This window comes from Dermacentor variabilis, chromosome 1 (genome assembly GCF_050947875.1).
Source record: "Dermacentor variabilis isolate Ectoservices chromosome 1, ASM5094787v1, whole genome shotgun sequence".
Classification (NCBI taxonomy): domain Eukaryota; kingdom Metazoa; phylum Arthropoda; class Arachnida; order Ixodida; family Ixodidae; genus Dermacentor; species Dermacentor variabilis.
The window spans coordinates 198,885,649-198,907,002 of record NC_134568.1 but is presented as its reverse complement, the minus strand read 5'-3'; the positions used below and the strand labels follow the sequence as shown (position 1 = coordinate 198,907,002).

Sequence of the window (21,354 nt, the reverse complement as noted above, 5' to 3'; positions counted from 1 at the left end):
GTCACTAGATTTTAAGTTTTCTTTTAAATGCAACAAACCTCGTCAAATTTGATGCGGTGGTTGCCGAGAAAAAAAAACGATTCTCCTGTATTTAGATAGGAACACCCGAGCTAAAGCTTCCTCTTAAAGGGCCCTTCACCACCAAAGCACATATTTGTTTTACGCTGGAAGTTGTTACGTGTCCTCCAGGAAGCGTTCTGCCGCAAAACATTTTCAAATAGGATCATTAATAGCCGATAGAAATATTTCAGTGCCGCGAACCCATGATTTCAGCAGGCGGGCTCCACTGCCAAGCAAGACGCTCTCTCCACTCACCCGTCTAGCCTCCGCAAGCGAAATTCCTTCCTTGCGTTCTCCCATACCGGACCTCGAGGATCGCGTGACGCATACGTCACAGGATCCGCCTTCATTTTTTTTCTCCTCGCTTTTCTTTTTTTCGGCGCTACGCACTTCTGCTGACGGCGTCGCGCACGAGCTGTTGTCTCGTTCGCGCAGCGCAAGATTTTGCGCGCTGTGCACAAGGAAACATGACTGGTGGTATAATTCAGTGCTACACGAATACTGAGGCAGAACAAGCGGATCGCAGAGCATGATCACGCGCTGGAGCACGGAAGAAAATGGCATAGTTTCGGCACCTGCGCACTTGACCGCACGACCGTGAGAACAAGCAGACGAAGCTGAAGTACATCTCTCTTGCTTCGGTGCGAAGTAAAACAAAAAACACGCAGACATTCCGTTTGTGTGTTTTATTATTTCTCTAAACTTCAATTAGTCAATTCAAGCAACAGATCGCACAGATAACAGATGTTGTCTTGAATAATTCTCGAAGTCACGTGTCACCACGAGCGACGTCACACTGCGGACACCAGCACGCAGGCGCAGGCACACGAGTACGTCATCCTCCGGCTTGGAGCGCGGCGGCCGCAAGGAGAAGGAAAAACGGCGTTCGGTTTGAAATTTCAAATCTTTCCGCGGCGCGTAGCGATGTAATACTTTGCAGACACGATCCTTATCGCGCAATGTATGCTCTGCTCTTGTCAGCTCAATATGGCTAGACCTGGTGAGGGGCCCTTTAAGTTGAAGACACTTACGTACATCTACCTACTGGGGACATCTACGGGCCTGGGAACAGTCTAATGCATCGGATCATACCACACGTTCATTCTCCTTTTCCTCTTTATATCGCTTTTTTTTCCAGCCGCGTATATAAAGAGGCATCCCTTCTTTTTCTCTCTTTGCTTCATCTTTCTCTCAAGGTCGTGAGGAAAAAGAAGAAACGGTCATCAATGACAGCGGCGTACGCAGCTATAAAACGTGCTGCTTGATAGTCACGATTGAGCATATTAGTATGCCACGCTCATGGAGCGCTCCTTATGCTGTACAATGTGAAAACGAGCAACTCGGTGTGACCAGCAGACCAAAGAAATGCTCGGCGTGAACAGAAGTAGGCGAACTCCACAGGTCTGTTCTGACGCTACTATAACTTCTGCGCATCTCAAAGCGATGTCGGGGACTCCCATCGCCTAACCGAAGGTCAATGGCGCTATGTAATTGGACCACCGCTCCATCGCTTTGAGATACACAGGAGTTATAGGGGGAAAGCCCACAAGGACGCGGCACCATACCAGATAGGAAATTCGACGGGAGCAAGAAGCGGTCACTCTCCCTGGGCCTGTCTTTGGTTGAGCTGAAGTTTTCCAGCCTCTTAGCATCAGTGTGCAATCTGTTAAACAGTGCTGTAATTCAAGCACTTCCTTCCCGTAACAGCCTCCGTCCCTAAGGGGGCCCTCGTATCCTACTCGTGGTCTCTTCTTTCGGAAGAACTTCCGGTAGCGGGGCATTCAACATGTGGCCACTTCCGGCCTTTCCGACGGCGACAATTTTTTTGCTGTTCGCTCGCGTCGCAACCTGGCAGAGCCGTGCTCCCGAGCGAAAGCGCCCTCTCCCACCGCGGCCGCCGCAGCTCTCCCCGCACGTTAGCCGCTGCTGCGGAGCACCCCTCCCGCGCAAAGTTAATTTTGACTCGGTGTTTGAGAGCCGCGATCTCGGGCCCACGGGCGCGCGCAACCGCAGGTCCTGGCACGCGGATTTCCCGTCGGTTGCATCTTGCGCGCAAGTGTGCGTCGTGCCTGCAGAAGGTGGGCCGGGTGTCAACTTTCTTTCTTTGCTTCTTGCGCAGCATCTTCACCTCGTCTGGATGCTCCGCTGCGAGGTGCACTGACACAGGATGTGACGTCATGGAAGCGTGACACCGCCGACGCAAATCCAAACGCAAAATAAACCGACATGGGGAGACGGAAGTGGTGGTCCTCAGTTCAGATGGGGGTCTTTTTCCTGCAAGCTCGATATAAGCGCGATGAGCGTGCAAGGAGGCTGTGGGGTCGTTTGTTTTTTATGCATTCCCGTGTTGCCCACCTAGAGATTTTTTTTTCGCATATTTTTTTTAACGTTCAATGTAATCGCTCTAAGCTCGAGGCACTTAGGGACTTTAAGGCCATCTACGAGTCCCTTTCTGTCTTTTTCTGCTCCGCCAGAGGAAACCAAAGCAGGAAATCTTAATTAAAAAAGAACGCTATCCGGTACTCCACTATCACGTGTGCACGATGCTCAGCGCAACATATGGCACGATAGCTATGACAAATGCATGCATAGGCCCATTTATACGATATAAATTTGTTCGGCAGCAACGTTGCGATTTTTCACATATCAGTAGTCGAAAATGCGTACGCCGCAGAATATTGAGCAAAAAGAAAATAAAATCGAAGTCGCCTCACTTAATAGACGAATTCAACTGCTCAACATTCAGTGACAATCATGCTAAGAGAGCGCTCGGCTTTTTCTTCGATATCAGCAACATCGCTAGAGAAAGAAGGTTTGGCTCTTCTAAGACGTTTTAGCGCAGCAAGGTGACCAAACTTTGCGGTAAATTTGTTTCCAGCCGGACAGCCTGTTAGGAGCGTGCGTCGTGTTGCAGTGTCTCGGCCTATAGTAGCGAAAAAGAGACCATAACAGCCAAAATGGAGCTTTGGTCTGCGCGCCACGCATGCGAATAGACCTGAAGACTCAGAAACGTACGTGAAATGCTGCAGTTATATACTATAATTCAGTACAGTGAACGCGGAGCAAGGTGGTTATCGAGATACCAGCACGTATGCCCTTTTTGTCATTGCGGAGCCAGACGCAAGCCAGATAGTGCGCGGTAATTCTTGATAAGCAGACCAGGTTTCGTCTCAGTGAGGACACAGGCTAAAGGTGAGAACTCAAAGAGCTGCAGTACCACCCAAAACAGACTGGAGGTTGCAGAGCACTAGCTTTGACTCAAAAAAGGGGTCAAAAACATAGTGTCAGATTCCAAAACAGCCATCAGGAATTATACCGCAGGGAGAATTTCCAAAGAGGCCCTCAACATATTGGAGAAAGGACCAATTCCAGAAGAATTGGCAAACCTAATATGGACTCCTGCACGCGAAGGCTTGCCCGGCAACGAGAAAGCGCACGCATTGGCCCGAGAACTATTCACCGGTACACCAATGCAACCTCTCCAGCCATGCAGGGAGCCCCAACAAAAAGAAGAAGGCATAAACGCTTACAGCGAAATTCTCACTTCTTATAGAATGGGAAGGAAAACACTGCAGAGGCGCATAAGAAACTAAGCTAGCAAGAAAAGATAACATGGAGGCAACTCCAAGCGAGGGTGATCTGCAACCCCTACATTATGAAGAGATGGCACGGTAACACTGAGAACATGAATTGCAAACAGCGCGGGACATGATGCATGGTACACATAATATGGACATGTCCTAGGTACAACAAACCAGATAGGGATAGACAATCCTGGGAGACTTTAATGACCAGCTCGAAGGAAGAGGATCAAAGAGAAGTAATCCGCATGGCCCTGGACATAGCTCAGCTCAAAGGAGCAACAACCAGCTGAAAAGTGAGGAGCAAGCCGAAGAGACAGAAAGACTCTTGACTCCTCGGGACTCTTTTTTCGGGTGCAAATAAACATTATTTCTCTCTCTCTCTCTCTCTTGATATCTAACGTTACCGAGCTAGACAGCACTCTGCAGCTACTATCAATCTTTTTGGCGCGAAGTGAAAAAAGTGACAGTATAGTTTTCTTCTTACTTTTTTATGTCTTTCTGTCTTCAACTATGTTCTTTTTTCTTTACTTTTAGGTGGGATGGAAAGATGGGCGGGGAGCGTTTGGAAGACTGCACTATTACAGCCAAAAAACGCTGCCAACCGTCAGAGATAGGCAGGGAGTGGAGAGAGAGAGAGAGAGAGAGAGAGAGAGAGGAGGCGGAGGAGGAGGACTCTACAAGGATAACAAGAAGTCTCATTTCTCACTTCTCTCTCTCCCACGCATACGCAGGTGCACAGAAAATTGATGTGGAATTTTTTCGCGCTGCAGACATGACATGTTTTTACGATTTTTGACGATGCGCGGTCATTCGATACCTACAGAGGCACGATGACTTCTGGAACCTGTCAGTGGAGCCCGGACGACGAGCCGCTGTGATTACTGGGTCGTAAAAGAAGTCTTGCTCCGAGCTTGTGTGGCGCTGCCGCGTGCTTGCCGGCCAATCATTTTTGCCTGTAACCTAATATTCGCGCTAAGCAAGTTATATGGAAGGGGCGCCCGATTTTATGGTCCATCCGAGGCCAGCAAGCTGTGTAAACCATCCGGTTTATGTATGAGCAGTGCACTGTGTAATCTGCAAAGAGGAGCATTGCAGGATCTTTCAGCGTTTAAGATTATAACGAAAAAAGTTGCCTCCAGAGGCGTAGATTCCTGTAAGTTAAGCTTCACTACCTTGTATTTTTTCCTCGGCTTTCTATATTTCTGCGAGACTTTTCACTTTACCATTCCATTTCTACGTCATTGCAATGTGACGGGCGACATTGTGTCATCCGAAGTACTTGAACCGTGTAACACCACTCTGAAGCATTGGAATTTGGGCTAATGACATTGTCAAAGTGCCTATTCTGTCAAAAGCCATCTGCCATCTTCGTTAACTGGCAAAACTTAAAGGGCATGCACGTTTTGTACACGTGAGAATTAAACCGACCAATCTCCAAGGTTATAGTTCTATACGTTTAGGGGCAGAACCCCACTGCATAATTCTCGCCACTGCGCTGAGTCTCAGACGAGTGTCTTCCGATTTGACAATAGCGAGGACAGGAAAGCGGTCACCATGCACTTTCTGCTGCGTATACTACTGGTAATCTCGCACCTTTAAGCGCTATTATAGTGCTCTCGCGAGATCACCTTGTGAGGCATTGCAAAGCACTGAAAAGTGCTCCTTAACGTCCACCGGTATGAGCTATAGGTCATTTACTGCATAAACACCACGAACTATGGCCGCTCGCGCACAAAAGCACGAGTAAACTTTCACTAGCACATCGCTTCTCGAGGTTCGAGCTGTTCTAAAACCGGACTTGCCCGCACCCCACGAGCGGCCTTTGCAAGGGCAGAGTGGACGCCATCTGCCCGTATGGTCGTGGTCCGTACGCATGGGCCACCGTGAAGCTAGACATGAAAAAGAAGACAAAAAAAAAAAAAAAAAAAAGAACGCAGCCGATACAACAACGATGAGACACACGGCTGTCGGTGCAGTTTAGCTCACAGAAGCAGCGCGCCTGTTTATGTGCACCAAGGTGGTCGCGTTCGGTACCTCCTGGGTGTCAACGAATGGTTGCCAGCCGCATGCTAGGCGCGTGTCGAGCTGGTCGCCTCTGCGCGCAGACGCCACCTGTCGTCCCCGTCGTTATCCACACGTTTCTTACGCTGCCTGGACGCGCAAACACTCATTTCTTCTTATTTTTACTCTTTCAATTTATTCTTTTTTTCTCGTCCTCGCTTTGGGTTCTTCCCTTGCTTCCTGTCTGACCCACTGTGACGTGCTGGAGGCGGTGGCCTAGGCTTCTGTGCTTTTCAGCTTAAAAGCACCCGTCGCGGCTCCTGCGTCATAATGCGAAGGCACCAGTAGACTGATTTCTACTGCGCGTGGAAAATGTAAGTGTAAACAGCAAATCTAGCAGGCACACTGTTACGCAGGCTACGGTCGTAGTTTTTATTAATTACAGATTCGTAACGCCATGTCTACAATATTTAGATCTGAGTTTTTCTCCCGATGACCCACCTCAGCGGGCTGGAAATTCTGCCGTTTTGTTGCCGCCGCACAAGGTTTATAACAATACTTCTGCGCAGGCTGGATAGTCCGTATTCCGATAGAGGCTAAGTGCGAAGACGCCTGTGTACTTATATTTAATGAAGAAATAATAACTGACGATTTTAAGCCATCACAACCACAGAGTGGGGGTGCTTATGATGGGCGCTATGGAGGAAGGCTCCGGGTTCATTTTGACCGGCGGAGGTTACTTCTTCAATGGGCAAAATCTGAGCACACCATGTTGCATTCCACAGCCGCTTCTACCGGGAATCTAATCCACACTTAGTATTTACAGATTTAAGAGAGGCGTTCAAGAAACCCAGACGTTCAATAATTACCCCTGATCTATCTGTTAATACGCCCCTAGTGGCCCGGTGGTATAACCTCCGAAATGCAGACGAGAACCCTAGTAGTTCGAAAGAAATGTAGTTTACTCTCTAGCCTACGAGGAATTTTGTTGAAACTTTGCTCGTTATGTTAAATCTATGGTATACAATGACGACTGCTTAATGAAGCTTTTCCTCGTGTCCAGAAGACCATTTATCTTTCTCTATCTAGAATTTTTTTCTCTGTGCTAGACAGGAGAAGCCAAAGTGCGTGTTAAATGAAGAAAAAAAGATACATCAAATATAAGCCATCTCTCTCCCTCTCTTATAATGGCTGATTCAGTGCTTCACAACCGCAAGGAGAAAACAAGGCCATCATGTACTCCCCTCGACTGCACATCCACTGAGTAGGCAAACATTTGATTACAAATACATGTTATTTATGCGCTTCATGTTGCTTCCGATTCACTCGTTGTGGGAAAAAAATTACGCGATCATTGGAAAACATGCCTCAGGAAAAGTAGGAGGTAGCATATGAATGATGCCGTATTAAGTGTCTTTGCACTGCCTGGAACTGTACGCTTTCTATCCTCCTTCACCTACTATACGGTGCACGATTAGTATAGCTCTGCGCTGAAGTTTTCTGTGCAGTGCTTTCTTGCAGTCCTTCCGGCCACATTTTGACTTCTTTTAACGTTATTCTTCACTCCCAAATATTAACGTTAGAGGTGTGATCTTCTGCCTCATATCCCTGTTTTCCTTTGTCTCCGTCAGGCTTAGTCTAACTTGTTTTTGTTTTATAAAGGATCGGCCCTGTGCTGTAAACAAATGACATTGATAGCTACCAGCCAGTAGCCTAGTATAATCATACTTTAAACTGTGACTTAAACCTCGCTGGCCATAAAAATAACTATACACATTGCCAGAACCTTTTTTTATTCATTTTGCTTGAAAACCTTTCTCGGGGTGCAGTAATTTTCCTATCTTTATCACCTTGCAGCGTCTCCTCTATCTGAGCTTTGGAAAATATTACAAGTTTTCTCTAAGACTACTGCCTATAGCTGCGCGTTCTTCCAATTATTTGGTCATGGACCCCTGTAAATGCATGAATGAGGCGACCCCTCACTCATCTATAGTTTTCACGCTGTATCATCGACTCCGGCAAAGTCTTTCCTTCCCGAAACACTCCCTATGTAAGATTGAGGTCGGTGAATTCTCAGTGCACACGCAGTGGATCAGATAACAGCTTAGATGTGCTATTGAGTTGTCAGCCCTATGATCAGCAGCAGGGAACTGTGTGTCAAGCTTAGCACACGCGATGGAATCATACGCTCTCCCTAGGGCATTTGTCTCTAACAGTAGCCTTCTACAGACATCGCAATGACAGCATTGCGTGCTACGTGCATGCGTGGGAACTCATCTTTTTGTAAACTACACGCTAAATTGTCAGACGATATGCATTGGTGTTCCAGTTGATTTTGTGCTTCAATGAATAAAGCAGCCTGTTGTTAAAAAGAGTAACTGTAACGCGAACGCATTTCGTGGGACATTTTGAAAATTATTATCTCGAAACTGGTGCAGTCCTGAGAATTCATTCCAAGTGAATGCGCCTTGCAAACTCACCGGATATAATTCGTGGATTGAAATAGTGGCCGTAATGTTAATAATTGAAAAGTTAGTTAACGTAATTATGTTAGTTATTTAAATAAGTATTTTGATTTCTCGCAAAAGTAATGGCCGTCTGTTGTAGTAAATTAGAGCAAAGATTAGAAATGTGCTATCTGCCACATGCAATTTTTACAAATTTGGTGCAGCTGAAAAAAAAATTACACCCTGTATGATGAGGTGACGAAATGTTTTCGAATCGCTCATTCGAACGAAATCAAACCGACAGAAGGTGCACCGCGTATGACCAAGACTGTTCAAGGACACGAAATCAATTTTGAGAACGACAGAAGAGGAGAAACCTCATTGAGTTGGCAAATGAAGCAGCACGAGGACTTTCTAGCCGTGCTCTTCAAGACGGAGCAACTTACACTGCACCCGGGGACCACAGGGATCGATTATTAACGTATAACGAAATCACGAAGCACTATTTAAGCAGAAGGGAATACCCATTGCCGCACGGTAAGCTTTGCAGAGCCCAAGCGGTCACATTACGTTTGCTACAGACAAGAACATACCCAAGTCCAGATTTTATTAACAGGATCTATCCGGAGAGGAAAACTCAAACCAACTGTAATAAGTGCAATGGCATCATTACTCTTGACCACATGCTTTGGCAGTGCCCCGCGGTCTTCACAGACTGTGACACCGAACAAGAATGGTGGCGGCAAATGCTACACAGTGAATCACTCTCTGACCAATTACGGGCAGTCCAGAAGGCCCGCGATGTGGCTGAAGGACTCGGCCTGACAGTCCCAACGTGGGAGCGGCTCGCCTCAACCTAGGGTTGGCCTTCAGGACCCAATAAAGTTCTTCATACCATACCATACAGAAGAGGAACAAAATGCAAGGGACAAATCAAGCGTCGTCATCAGCCGACCCGCGTAGCCACAGAAACGGCTGCAGCAACCGAAAGCCAAGTGGCGCGCGCGGTGCCTCATGCTTGCGCCGAGCGGCACGGCGTGGGCTCGGCCGTGCGCTGCCCGCCGCTGGCTCACCTGTCAGGTAGTGCACGAATGCTTTGTGGTAAAGTGCCATTGCCGTCGATGGCCAAGCAGTGCGTTTCGCGCGACGAGTGGCAGAAGCGGCGGTTTGCGAATACTTGCTATACGACGGCGCTACGGGGCTTGTTCGAGTCGCAGTTGTTGCAAAAGGCCGGTATGGCTAACGCTCTCTTGGTCTGTGACGCAATTGTCGTTGCCAGAGCCTCTTTTTCCTCAGCCGAGCGGCGAAAATTAAAGAGACGAGGGAAAAAAAGGAGGAAGAAATACCTACTGGACATCGAGCGGAGATCCAGAGAACAACGAGAGTCAGTGAGTCGTGCACTCCATAGCTCTGTGCCGCCGGAGATGAAACGTACTCTAACAAAAAAGTGATAGCGAATGTGTCAGGGCGGTTAAGAGTTCTGAGGGGCGGACGTAGAACGTGTCGAGGCGTGCAGGCGTTGTTAGGGCCGCAAAATCATAAATTGGTTCTACGCGGGAAAATGGTCGTTTTGGAACGAAGAAGGCCGGAGGACCGGACGCTATTCTAAGTGGATCTTCACGTGATAACGATTACTTTCTCGAGCGAAGTAAAACAAATGAATATGAGCGTTGTGTACTCGCAACAATAAATAAATAGCCTCAATAATTACATTCCTGATCTCGACCGACATTTTAAGAGCCGATTTTTTCCAACGACGCTTTAACTGACAAAGAACTAAAGGGAGCTGTTTCCTGTTCAAAAAGCGTTAAGTTGTACATTCTGCAGGAGGGCATTTTTCCAAAGCGCGAATTCGGCAGCCGAAAGCGCGTCCTTGCGCGCTTTGGACAAACGTCGCTCCGGAACTGCACTTGTCGTTCGGCAAACAGGTTCGAGGTGCGCGCTAGTGCTTAACAGTTGCCGCAGGAAACGCGACGGAAGTAAATGCTCACCTCTGCCGCCACCGGCGGGACGGTATTGATCGGTGTCGTCGTGGTCGATGGTCGAATTGTAGCGCTTGTTCGTGATGAGGAATGCCCGAGGCATGGTGGCCACTGAGCGTCACGCACCGGGCCTCCCCTTTTTGGAGGCGACGGTCTTGGAGGCACGACGTAGTCTTGAGCGGTAGCTGCCTCGCTCGCACCGTGGCGCTTCGTCTGGCACGCGGCGTCGTCTGCAACGGAATGACGTTTCGGGATGCCCGAGAGCTCCTCCGGGAGGAGGCTCCTCCTACACCTCCTTTTCCACGGGTCCGGAGGTGGGGGGAGGAGACAGAGAGGACCCCGGAGGAAATCACGTAACGAAAACAAGAGCAGCGCGCGCGTAACACACTGATCTGGAAGAAAGAAAGAAAGAAAAAAAAGGAAAGTCATGCCACCAGGAGGGGAAAGAGAAAGTCGCGGCAGTGAAGGGAGGATCGTGTGACGTATCCGCCGGCTCGCCACCCCCTTCCACATCCTCCCCCCCCCCGGACCCCCCCTGCTGCAACGTCCCGACCTCCGTACGCCGGCACCACCGCCACCACTCCCACCAACCCCTCGCGTGCGGCGTGCGCGCCTGTGTTTCTTTCTCTCTTCTCCTCACATGGTGCTAGGTTGTGGATTTTAGCCGACTGTGGTGCGTTTTCACCGGTAGCAGCTCGACGCCGAGAGGGATGGCGGTGCGCCTCGCGTCATTGCACATTATTATTATTATTATTATTATTATTATTATTATTATTATTATTATTATTATTATTATTATTATTATTATTGAATGAAAGGAAGTTTGGTCTACCAAACTTCCATTCATTACTTATAGAAACAGTTGCCGTTAAACATTTCTGGAATTCCGCTTTCAAACAAAAACGTGCCGCCGCAAGGGAGCTTAGAAAACATGTCCGTTATGTAGTTCCGCGTTCAGCCACAAGGTATGGTGCGGCCAGAGGCTGTGCTTATGTGCCTGACATATTTAACAAATTACCAGAAGAAATCTTTAACGCGACATCAAAAAGCACGCTCAAACACTTCTTAAAGCAGCTACAGTAAAACTACCCTCTTGTACATTTTTTTTTGTGCATCGCAATATTTTCCTCCAACTTTTGTTATATGTAGATAACCAAATGTTATCTTATCCTTTTTTCTATCTTTTGCCTTTCATTTTTTAATTTTTTTATTCATCTCTCATCAATTTATGTATATTTTTTGCTTTGTCTATTACATTCATATATAGGCACGGTCCTACAAGCCAACTGAGGCTTAGACCGGCCTGCTTGTGTTATTTTGTATACTTTGTGGCAATAAACATTATTATTATTATTATTATTATTATTATTATTATTATTATTATTATTATTATTATTATTATTATTATTATTATTATTATTATTATTATTATTATTATTATTATTATCGAGTCGGTCGTTCGCTCGCTCAAAGCGGGAGCCACTGTCCCCTTAGCATTACTAGGGCTAGTGATGAGACACTGGTGTGCGTTATTGCTTTTATTTCCGTAACTGAGAAGTCGAGTCTCCCTCTCAGATAAAGAGGGAGGTAGATACTGCTGCCGCTAAACAAGCGTAATGGCATCGACTCTCAGTACTACGACTTTTGGTGCGTGCGTGTGTTCGCTTGTGCTTGTCTTGCGACGTTTTAGCTGACGCTTTTTCTCGTAAAGCCAACTTTTCTTAGTCACTGCTCAGTTGGAGCAGCTGCACTGTTGCACAAAGCCGTCATAGATAAGTTATTGTTTTCTGAATAAACTTGTACACAGTTTCTTACTGTTTCTAGGCGAATTTTTGGTGCGTACGAATATTTATAGAACAAAAATTACAAAGTCGATTTAAAGAACCAGGAGATCAAGTCTGCACGGTATAATAATTAGCAATCTGCGCGCAATGTCAACAGTGTTTTGTCTGTTATTCTTGTGCTTTGACTGTCAAGGCACATTATTTGATTTATTAAGTCAGTCATATAGCGAGAGGAATAGCATTCGTTTCACTGACTGCTCTCACGTTACACAGGCATTTATTTCTTCTCCGTAGGCATTCTTTTTCATCTACGCACATGTCGTTCATCTCAGTCTTTTTTTTTTTTATTTTGGACAAAAGTTTTTGCCTCGTCAATTCCTTTCGAAAAGGCGCGCCATATATATGTATAAGTCCAATAGCACGAAAGAAGGTCACAGAGCGTTGCGGCCCCTTTATCCGGCAAGCGCTTGCATTAGTGTTTACAGCGCAGCACTTTGAAGGCTTCACCAGCGGTAGCATACCAGGGGAGTTACAATGATAAAGCGCAAACCGGCAATCGGTATCTTAGAATAACGTTCATAGTCTGACAAACATAGGAGTTAGTGTGCGTTGGCCTCTACATATTTCATACTGCACATACTCTTTTTCCTTTCTTGTTTTTTTCATCTCACGCGGGATACGAAGACGTGGGTTCGCATCCCACCTGCGGACGGTTACGGTTGTTTTCTCAACCACTTCTATATCCATTTATTTATCATTTCTTTAATAAATTAAGAATTGCAGATTAGTTCCCCTATGCTCTCCTTAGTCTCCTGATATTATTAATAAAAAATCGAACACACACACACACACACACACACACACACACATATATATATATATATATATATATATATATATATATATATATATATATATATATATATATATATATACATTCACTATGCTAACACAATTCACCCCTGTGATTACTGTGATTAGATAGATAGATAGATAGATAGATAGATAGATAGATAGATAGATAGATAGATAGATAGATAGATAGATAGATAGATAGATAGATAGATAGATAGATAGATAGATAGATAGATAGATGCGCGGGTTATATTGGAGACGCAATAATGGAGGGATCCGGTTTAATTCTGAGATGTTGTACATTTTTACCATGCACTTAAACTCCCACAGTTCGCTACACACACGAATGTTTTTTGCATTCCGCCGCCATCAGACTGCGGTCGCCGCTGCGAGCGAAGTCGAACCCACGATCACGTACTCAGTGGCAGACCACCATGTATTCACTGAGCCACCGCGGCAGCTAATTCACACAAAAGACAGAGATTGAGTGAAAAGAAAGCAAGAAAATACAGAAACAAAATCAGGTCAGCTACAAAGAAATTCTGCATGTCATAACTGCGGGACGGGGTCGCGTTTGTTGCCATTCATCTTCACAAAACGTGAATCGCGCATAACAGCGAATAATAAAAAAAAGAGTCTTGCTGCATTTGTGTTTTCTTTTTGGCTTTCTTCCCGATTTCTTGTCGGTCACTCTGCGCAGCTAGCTACTGAGCATGAATTTCTCGAATCATGACCAGCAGCAGCCATTATAATTCCACTGCAGGACATGGTCCTCTGCCAGAGATCGCCGATTACCCTTTTACTGGGCCAGCCGAACTCCTGTTGCGCCTGCAAGTTTTCTAATCTCATCGAGCTACCTATAGTGATTTGTCGCCTTCGACAGAGCTTCCTTTCGCTTGGCACCTATTGAGTTGTTCTAGCAGGCTACAGGCTCCCTGTGCTACGCATTAAAAGTGGCCTGACCAAGCCCTCTGTTTTTCATTGTAATGACAACTGTATCACCTATTCGTGTTTTGTCTCCGATCCACCATTGCTGTCTTTCTATCTCTTCGCGTCACACCTGTCATATTCCGTTACATCGCTCGTTGCGCGGTCTTCAGCTCCTTTTCGAGCTTCGTTACCGCTGGGAGTTTTGGCACCAGAGGTTAGTACTGCAGAACCATCCAGATGGTGGCAGCTTTCTTATGCATGCTCCTGCAACTTCCACATATACTTACCAGTCTGGCAGCGCCAGATGTTTCGTAAGACACGCGCAAGCATGCACAAAAGAGAAAGAGAGAAAAAAAACGCGAATGTGCATGTGGGGACGCAACAAGTGTCTCGGCACTGCGCTTTGCGTGGGGCCGGAAGCCACATGCGTGGTATCCTGTCTCATACACGGACGCCCGCTGGCACACTCGTCTCACTGCTTGCCTTCCCACGTGTGCGTACGAACCGAATTCTGCACGAAAAGAATGAAGAAGAAGGATGCTCTGGCGTTCATGCCGACGTTTGTTCCTCATCGCCAATGTAGACTCGTTTAGGATATCACTGACAACGCTTCCGTTGAACAACTAAACCAAACAAACAAACAACTATATCGCTAAGAAACCAGCAACGATAATAAAGGAAAAAAAACTAAAATTTGGAGCAAGCGGAGGATCGGTGCCTGCAGGTCTGCTCCCTCTTCATCCCGCTTTTGCGGCAGAGTCGCCGCTTTTTTCACCCCCTGCCTAGCGCATGCGTTCATTTTTGTCCCACTCTCTGCTTTGTTTACTTTTGTCTCGGCACATGTGCGCGTGCTAATGTTCACTTCACACGTGCGCCTGCTCCTCTGCTCTCGATTCGACCGCGCGGTTGTTTCACTCGGCGGTTGTTTGCGTGTGCGTGCGCACTCCCATGCCCTGCGGCCACGTGTGCGAGTCGGCCGCGCGGCTTGCGGTGTCCCGATCAGCGTCGGAAGAGGAAGCCGTGCTGCCCCTCCAGCCAACGGCCCACTGACGGTGGATGCCTTGGTGCACGGTCGACACTGATAAGCTTACGTGCACGGTTTCCCTGTCATTTCGAGCTTTCTCTACCCTCGTCGATTTCATGTAACACTGTCAGTCAGTCAGTCAGTCAATCAATCAATCAATCAATCAATCAATCAATCAATCAATCAATCAATCAATCAATCAATCAATCAATCAATCAATCAATCATGTAGCAGGACCAGAGTAAACAATCGCACAATAGTGAACCAAAATTAAACTTTACACCAACACGCCAGCACTGTGCAACTCTTTGGAGAGCAGTAGAAAACTCGGTGTTTTATTGTTTAGTAAGTGTACGCAGACGGTAAGGTAAGTATAGGGACCGAGGTTAGGTCTACTACAGCAATATGTGCGACTCAGCGAGCGAATGACCTGAGAACCGTTCGGACCGATGGTAAGAGCCCGAAGCAGCTCTTCCTTTTTTTCTTCTTCCATTTCCTTCTAACCTCGCAGCTCGCAGCGCGAGGCACAAGACACACTCTCCGTAGCGCGCCATGTATAAAAGGCGGCCGAGGAAGAATAACAATGGCTGCGAGAGTGCTCCCCCTCCTTTTTTCTTCTTCTTCTTCTTTTCTTTGTTACGTTTTCTTTCTTTCTTTTTTAAAGAAGACAAGCAGCGGTGCCCAAAAAACAGCTTTTGATGCCGAGCGATCGGGTAGATCTGCCACTTCAGCGGTTGTAAAGTTATTGAAAGCGGATAATGATGGCGAGGTCGCTAGGTAGGCTGGTTTGACCCTGTCTATCACCGAGACTTCTTCACGTCCGTTGAGGTCGATGGTAACAGTTTTTTCTGTCCACTTGAGTACCTTGAACGGGTCGTCATAGGGAGGCGTAAGAGATAACCGGATGCCTATACATAACAGCTTCGCAGTGTGAAACCAAAGACGGGGAGGCCGGAGTGACTGAGCTATAACAGCTGTCACAAGTTGTAGCGTGTTCTCGGTATGTTGGTCACTAAAACTATACTACAAAAAAGAGGTGAGGCGTGCAGACAGGACACAAGGGTAGAGAACTGGACAACACGAACGCCGGCGTTCGTGTTGTCCACTTCTCTACCCTTGCGTCCAGTCTGCACGCCTCACCTCTTTTTTGCATAATGAATCCTTACCAACTAGCTCAGCTTTCTGTCGTCCTAAAACTATACTGGTTTGCCGAGAACATAACATGCCATGTGGACTTCTGGGCATATAAGATCAATTTGTCCTGCTCGCTATCACACGGATCACTGCGACTTTCACTAACCCCTATAAGATTTTAAATTTCTAGATTCCCGTGATGACGCAAGCAGCGAGTGAGCAATCAGTGACCTAGATCGCTGCTTGTCGCCACTTAGTGAATTTATTCACCAACGCAGCAAAAAAATAATAAATAAATAAATAAATAAAATTAACAAACCTGTGATCTCGATTAAAACCGGTGAACTCGCGTTCGCGTTATCGCGAAACTACGTACGTGCATGAGCGCAAAACCGTTCGCTAACCCCTCGGGCAAGCGTTTCGTGGTGTGGACAGCAGTACAAAACTTCTGTTAGATTTGTAATCACGCTTTTAAAGAAAAGTGATTCTTGTAAGAATTCTGCGCATTGGTTGGTAATAACTTTATTGAATTGTCCGGCAGGTTTTTTGGCGACCCAGGCTCCGGTCTCCACAAAAGAAAATAAATACAATTATTACGTGCCAGAACGCCGATTGGATTACGACGGGCACCGTAGTGGGGGACTCCAGATTAATTTTGACCACCTTGTGTTGGTTAACGTCTGACTATATCTAAGTACACGAGTGTCCTTGCATTTGGCCTCCAGTGGAATGCGGCCGCGCGGCCGGGATTCCATTCCGCGACCTCGAGCTCAGCAACGCAACACCATACCAACTAAGCTATTTTTTTTCCTTTTTTATTTTTTAATCCTGCAACTTCCTTGATTTTTTTTAAAACACAGCAAGTAGCATGCACTTAAGCGTTTTCTTTACAGCTTTTCTAACGTACACACACACACAGAGAATCGCAGATCTATATAAGTGCCCGTCTTTGCAGGCGCTTCTCCCACACCTGCCGTCTCTTGCTAAACTTATCTTCGCCGCCCTGCAGCGAACTTGCATATGCAAAGCTATACAGCGACGAGCGCGCGTTTTGGACACGCTTCGTTTGAATGATATAAAATCTGAGCCCCCAAAAATATTTGATGGCCATTTCTAAATTGCACTTTACGATTAGACGTGTTCTGCAAAAGGATGAAAACTCGGACGTATACGCTGATGTAATGATGAAGTACGTACGTACATAGTTCTATAGCAATAATGGGATCGGTATAGCTACATGATGAACGTTTGGCTGGTTCTACGGGTAGGTAGACGTAAAACTTTTGCTGCATCAACTAAAAAAAGAAAAAAAAATGAAGAAAGAATTGGTTAAACACAGATGCGCATGCGCATGTACCGCCAGCAAACATAGAATCACACTAATTAAGTCAAGTTAGACGGGTCTACCGCTCACGGCGTGAATGAAACACGGTGGTCTTTAGAACTTCCCTCATAGATGGACACCTGTCGCAATGGTCTGCCTTTGGTGCCTCGTAGCATCCGTGGAGTGTGCCAGCAAACGGAGCGACGGCAGAATGATAGTCAAGGCGCCGGCGAATCACTAATCAGATTTGCCTGACAATTTTTTGTAATATGTCCTTAGTAGCACCGCAGAGCTCGATGGTCTAGATGAACCTTATGCTAGCAAGCAGAAGTTGTGTGTTCTCTAAAGGCTTATTAAAAATACGCCGCTACAGTGGAATGAGCGTTTTGTAGGACAAAACCAAACGACTTTATAGAAAACGACACAGGTCACAGCTATCAGCGCTACGAGAAAGGGCAATGCTCAAATTAATCGTAATGAGGTGCAATGCTCAAATTAATCGTAATGAGGTGCAATGCTCGAATTAATCGTAATGAGGTAGTACGATAGCTGGAGCACCGTGACCTAAGGCGACCATTGCGCTTCGGATGGGCTGATCATGCCAACCCGAAGTCCTCCGAGCTCAGTGCGCACCTGCGTTTGGCAATCAGACGAGGAACTTTCCAGTGCCTCAAAGGCGACACTTAGTCGCCGAGGACTGCAAAGTTGCCCGTCACACCGCTAGCCCGGAGGCACGCGAACCTTTACTTAAGCAAAGACTGAGCGGGTGGATGATGGGCCCGCAGAGGGCCACCCTTACCTGGAACAGTGTCGGTCTCCCCCAGACGTGGTGGGCACGCACTAAGCCGCGTGGACTATGCGCGTGCTTCCCCTAGGCCTAAAACTCATCAGCCTAACACTCGCCGGACGCGACCTGCTATAGTACGGACGCGGCGGGGGTCCCGAAGGAATGAGGTGCCGCTGGGGCCGTGACGCTCTGCAGACGCCTCGCAGACGCGACCAACCACCTCGGTCGCGCCGGAAATAGCCGGCCAACAGGTGGAGAAGGCTGGCAACCACCTTGTCCCTCGTGAGCCCTGGTCCTCGCCCCCGGCCGCGCATCGTCACTCTCTTTTGGGCCGCGCGTCCAGCGCGCATGCTCGGCTGGCTGCCAGAACGCACCGCTTCCGCCTGGGCTCCGCGCCCGCGCGACGGCGCCCTGACCATTTACGCTCACGCGGCCTCGGCCAGCGCCGCTTCCCAAGGGAGCTCTGCAGGGTGCGCTTCGCTATTCAGGACACTGAATGGCACACGTGTACTACGCGCTGGTTGGCCGAGTGTGTAAGGGCCCAAGCACAAAGATCTTGTGTTGCCGCGGGTCGCCAATGACGCGTGACAATACAGGAAGCCATTCACAGTGCTAAGAGCTACTACGTCACTGTATGAAATGTTCTGCGAGCCTCATGGTTCCAGAATTTTTTTTTTCAGGAACTCTATATATATATTGCAACACATATAAAAGCAGGCTTGCACCAGAGGTTTACTTATCTAGGACACCATGAAAAGCTTCGAAACAAATTTTGTTTATTTATGTTTATTTATTAATCTGTTTGTTTGTTTGTTTGTTTGTTTGTTTGTTTGTTTGTTTGTTTGTTTGTTTGTTTGTTTGTTTGTTTGTTTGTTTGTTTGTTTGTTTGTTTGTTAGCCCCTACACGGGCAACGCCTAAGAAGAAATTCATCGCGCACGGATTCCTAGCGCTGTCCGACAACGGTACCAAACTATCTTGGGCCTTAGTGAGGAGGCCCTAGACGGGAACTGTGGGCGAACGAGGGAATTTTGCCCAGACGTGTTCTCAATCAATAACCGCGGTTCAACCTGGAGCCCTGCCACCCTCACCACCCTTCAGTTCTTCCACTCCTTCCTCCTTCTATGCAGGTTTGAACCTGGTCCACCAGGACGATCTGCGCGTTTCGTGAAACGCAGGCCCTCGTAGCGGGTGGTGGCCGCTACAACGGCTTGCTTTTCCGTGGCGGCGGAAAACAAGCCCGTGTGTTTGCTCGAGCGCGTAAAGCGCCAAGCTACGCTGTTCTGTGCTGTTCGGCAAAGAATACTGCTCTCGTTCCGCTTTTACAATCTTCTATGACGACAGTCTTTTTACCAGGTTAGGTCTCTGCAACCCGCATTCCGCGCTCTGCACACGAAATCTTTACTGCGCTGCCATCGCTGTTTTTCCGCCACTATTGCGGAAGCTCCGCTTCCAGTGAAACTAGCTGGTTTAAATAGCGCAGGTTTTCCAAGTTCAAAGAGGCGAGTGTTTCGCTCCGTACTTTTCACAACGCTCAAGTCTACGCTTCCTGACCCAAAGAAATCATAACTCTATGTACTGGTGGCACACGCACGCACGCACACACACACACGCACACACACACGCGCGCGCGCGCACACACGCGCACACGCACAGAGAACAGAGTACAGAACAGAACAGAGTACAAGCGCAGCTTATGAAATGCATAGATGTAATGCATAGATGTCACGACCTCGTCAAGTGGTTGCCTAAAGAGATCAGGCAATTTCTTTTACCTCAAGTTCATGTTAATGAGGCCGCATAGAGTTGTCTCTGATCTTTCTACAAGTCTTTCGAGTTAGCATTTACCATATTATGCGAATGGAACGGCGTAAACATCATTAAGTACTCTTGTCCTTTAAAAGAAAAGCGTACAATCAGCAGCAGCAGCGTACAATTGTAGGTGTAACATTAAGAGACAGGAAGATGACATTATGGATTACAGAGCAAACAGCTGTAGCCAGTATTCTAATTGCGATAAAAAAGAAAAAGAAAGCGCGATGAGCAATTCCTGTAATTCAAGAAGTGACGCAACACAGTGGCGACAAGAATACTCAAAGTTTATGGCTCTGCAGATTGGATAACAAGTCGTATATTACATTAACGAAATGGGTGACAAGGGATATAGGCATAGGATACAGTTGGCTGAGGCAACACAAAGGGGTGATTGGAGATAACTGGGAGAAGTATTCGTTTTGCAGTGTAAGTGCAACAGGAAAATGTCGACAACGACGACGATGATGATAATGCTGATGTAGCTACTGCAAAACTATGCTCCTCACAGCAGTGCTTCAACCGATATATCGCGTTCGAACTTGCAGCCCACTACAAACAACTCGGAAGAGGCAAAAAGGGCAGGTAAATAAAGCGGCACATGAAAGTTTAATAGGAGGAAGACACAAAGTTCGGCCTTGGCCACCGTGCTGATACCTGCACTTTGTGCAGAAAAGGAAGATGGGGGAAGTGGTAACAAGGAGAACAATGCCGAAGGTGACGACGAAGGCCGAGATATGGGATGCGTGTTCCAAAATATTTAACAAAGCGGTTTTCTTAAAGCTGCGCAAGTCCACATCGCTGCAGCGCCCCTCTAGTCGTCCAGTCGGTATGGCGATCTCTAATCGCAGAAAATGCGTCAGTAACGGGGAGCCGCTAGCAAGCGGACGAGAGCGTAGAAGGCTTCGGCTTGAGCAGGGCCCGTGTGAAGCGAACGACATTTTTTGAATAGGTCGGTGAGAGGAGGGCGTGTGGTGTGGGGAAAATTTTTCATGAATTTATGAAAGTATGAGCATAATCCAACATAGCTTCTTACGTCCGCAATCCAAGACGACACAGGAAAGTTCTGGGCAGTGCCAATTTCGTCAGGGTCAGGCTGAACGCGAGCGGCCCAGACCAAGAAGCCGAGAGCAGTGTAACTTGATGACGTCCAAAGTGCCACTTGGACGAGTTCAGTTGCAGAAAGACAAACAGTGGTGACGTGTCCAACGATTCCAACACTTGGTAGCATGCACGTTCCAAGCACGGTATAATTGTGGCACTCCATCGGCGGCGCGAAGGGCGTGTGACGCGGCAGATGTAAGTACTTTGTTCAGGTGGCTGCGCCTGAACAAAGTACTCGGAGCTTGTTCGCTAAACTGAGCATTTATGCATTTCCGCGCCTGTGTCGATGAGCGCTGGGACACTGCCGCCGTTGTCTACAGCCTCATTCAAGTTCTTTCTTGCAGGCAAAGTGAGCAGAGGGTGTTGTGGTCGAGTCGACAATGCAGCATTACCTCCGGAAGCTGTATCACTTAGTTTTCCAAAAGAAGAGCTGACGGCGAATGAGAATGGTGAAGGCAGAATGATTACGACAAACTGCTCCGTGCAGCGCTATACAGGGTGTTTTTTTTTAGCTGAACCAAATTTTTT

The 21,354-nt window shown here is 47.2% G+C and overlaps 1 protein-coding gene across 3 annotated transcripts in view; it reads right to left on the bottom strand.

The window, feature by feature from the left end:
* The window catches only part of LOC142590671 (uncharacterized), a 33,534-nt gene extending 15,325 nt beyond the window's left edge, over positions 1 to 18,209 (bottom strand). The window contains exons 1-2 of one of the 3 annotated variants that reach the window (XM_075703076.1): positions 17,925 to 18,209; positions 10,084 to 10,466 (exon numbers count right to left, since the gene is read on the bottom strand). In XM_075703076.1, the coding sequence (XP_075559191.1) occupies positions 10,084 to 10,177 (94 nt within the window). In that variant the 5' untranslated portion in view covers positions 10,178 to 10,466; positions 17,925 to 18,209. The remainder of the gene's footprint in view (positions 1 to 10,083; positions 10,467 to 17,924) is intronic. The other 2 variants (XM_075703084.1, XM_075703094.1) reach the window with 2 other exon arrangements.
* Between the last annotated feature and the right edge of the window lie 3,145 nt (positions 18,210 to 21,354).